The 2,937-nt window shown below is 39.1% G+C and overlaps 1 protein-coding gene across 1 annotated transcript; it reads left to right on the plus strand.

Moving 5' to 3' along the window:
• The first annotated feature begins 1,637 nt into the window (after positions 1 to 1,637).
• Positions 1,638 to 2,396, plus strand: LOC138875562 (uncharacterized). Its single transcript, XM_070154399.1, has 2 exons — positions 1,638 to 1,788; positions 1,927 to 2,396. Exons 1-2 carry the CDS (start codon positions 1,638 to 1,640, stop codon positions 2,394 to 2,396), a joined length of 621 nt encoding a protein of 206 aa, XP_070010500.1.
• Positions 2,397 to 2,937: the final 541 nt, after the last annotated feature.

Genomic DNA, 2,937 nt, shown 5'->3' on the forward strand with positions numbered 1-2,937 from the left:
CTATAAAAGGTGAGGAATGAGCATTTGTAAGGACACAAAATACTACTGAAATATACTGATTTACTTTGCTTTTTATCCAGCTATTATTTCCATCAATTATTCTTATTTCTATTTGATTATTAGTAACCCAAGTTCTTCTAAAAACAAGCTTTCACCGAAATTCTTATTTTTGGTTAAACAAATTGGTTCCGTTGTCGGGAATCTAATAATTATCTGCTTTTGAAATCGACTCTTTTATCATAAATAATCATGTCGAATGTCAACGACAATAACCAACACAATTTACCACTTCAAGAAGATCCACAACATCAACTGAACGAACAAGATGACAGAACCTCACCTCCATTGCCACAACATTCTCAGCGACAATCACAAGAGAGGACTCCTAACAGATCTGAATCGAATGAAAATGACAGACTTGCAAATGATCAAGTTATCGATGAAGCTCTTAAAAAATTAATTGCTCAACAGGTCAACAATGCTCTCCAGGCTTTAACCAGCCAGTTGTCGGTTAACACCAACTCCAAATAACAACACTTTTGAAAACCCTCGTTCTGGACTCGTTAATTTAGGCAGTGGTGGAACTCCCAGCGAGTATCGTGATGGAGAACCAGGTAACACAGTTAATTCTGATTTACAAAATTTAGTATTAACTTTGCAGAAATAGCTCAAGGAGCAGAGCGACCGCATAGAGCAAATACCTGGAGTACCGCCTGTAATCAAGGTAATAGATATGGACAAATATTCACAACAACCTTGGAAGCCAAGTGCTTCTCCCCTACAAATTTCGAAGAAATTCAAGATGTCGACATTCCGAAATACGATGGAACAACTAATCCACGTGACCATGTAATTGCATTCACAACCGGTGTAAAGGGAAATGACTTGACCAAGCAAGAAATTGAATCAGTATTGGTCAAAAAATTCGGAGAAACACTCACTAAGGGAGTATTAACATGGTAGTCTCTTTTGCCCGAAAATTCTATAGATTCTTTTGTTGAGCTTGTAGATTCATTTATCAAAGCACACTCGAGAGCTCAAAAAGTTGAAAAAGAATGGAGGATACTTTCAAAATAAAGAAAGGAGATTCGGAGTTGCTTAGAGAATTCGTAGATAGATTCCAGCGTGAGAGGATGATGTTGCCACGCGTACCTGATAACTGGGCAGCTATGGCGTTTGCTAGTAATCTAAATGAGAAAAGTTCAGAAGCCATGCGATGACTCAAGAAAAGTCTACATGAATTTTCAGCAACAACTTGGAATGATGTTTACAACAGATACAGCACGAAGCTGCGGATAGAAGAAGATACCATCACTCAGTCTCGAAAAGAGGATAGGGTAAGTTCAAGACGTGCTGAAATTGAAAAAAGGTCCGGTAAAAATAGGTACGAGCCCTACATGAGACCAGCAGGAAAAGACTCGCGTTCAAAGCAGGATAACTCAAGGTACGATCATAGACCGAGAGATAGAGAGTCAGGTTCATCATCAAGGTTCGGAAAAAAGCGAAATGGAGGAGATACGCGAGATGATGATAGAATCTCGAAGGCAAAAATTGGTAGTTACAATTTTAATGTTAGCACATCAGAGTTAGTAGCAGTATTAAGAAGCATGTGAGATAAAGTACGATGGCCAAAAGAAATGAGATCAAACCCGAACAGGCAAAATCCTGATTTTTTGTGCGAGTTTCATAACGATCATGGTCACAAAACAACGGATTATAGATTGCTGCAAGGTAAAGTTGAACATTTGTTAAAGCAAGGGTATCTAACCGAATTGTTTAGTGAAAATGGTAAGCAAGCGTATATGAAGAACAGGCAGGAACCCCCTAAACCCCCTTAACCAAAGAGGACAGTTAATGGCATAAGCGGAGGAGGAGAAATTAATGGTGTAACATATACGACAACCAAGAAGGTTTCAAAAATTACAGTCACACATGGGAAGCGAGTTCAACGGGTTTTGGAAGAAGAAAGTATTACATGTGATGATGCAGATGCAGATGGCGTGCTAACCCCACACAATGACGCACTGGTAATATCTTTACTTTTGCATGACACTAATGTGAAACGAGTTTTGATTGATCCAGGTAGCTTTGTGAATACCATTCGGCTAAGAGTGGTAAACGAAATACAAGCTAAAGATAAGCTAATACCCAAGGCGCACACCTTATCTGGTTTTGACAACTCGAGCGCCGTAACAAAGGGGGAGATAATAATCACCACATTCGCAGAAGGAGTTGTCAAAGACACGAAGTTTCAGGTGGTAGAGATGGACATGGCTTATAATATGATTCTCGGTAGACCATGGATTCACGAAATGGATGTTGTTCCATCTATCCTGCATCAAGTTATTAAATTCCCTTCACAATGGGAAATACAGCAAATTTGTGGTGACCAGTAAACGTCTAGGATCATTAATTCTGTAGTAGATTCAAGCGCAAAAAACGAAGAGAAATAGAAATCACAGAATCCAGTTGAGAATGCTGCAACATAAGCCTCAACTGAGCACGGGAGAACATATGTAGACTCGAGGCGTGATACCATCCAAGAGCTAGAGGAAAATGAAAACATCAAAACACGATTGAGGAATTGGAAGTTGTAGTACTATTTGCACCCTGGCCTGAAAGGAAAGTCTACATTGGGGCCAACCCAAGCCAAGAAATGAAAGGTAAGTTGACTAAATTTTTGAAAACCAACGTGGATTGTTTTGCCTGGTCCCATTCTGATATGACAGGAATACCTTCGGAAGTGATGACCCACAAGTTAAATGAAGATCCATCATACCCACCTATCAAACAAAAGAAAAGAAAGCAAGGATCTTTCAAAAATCAGGTGATTCAAGATGAGGTACAAAAACTATTAAAAATTGGGTCCATCCGCGAGGTAAAATATCAAAATTGGTTAGCTAATACTGTAGTAGTACCTAAAAAGAATGGTAAGTG

The sequence above is a fragment of the Nicotiana sylvestris genome, chromosome 8, assembly GCF_000393655.2.
Source record: "Nicotiana sylvestris chromosome 8, ASM39365v2, whole genome shotgun sequence".
NCBI lineage: Eukaryota > Viridiplantae > Streptophyta > Magnoliopsida > Solanales > Solanaceae > Nicotiana > Nicotiana sylvestris.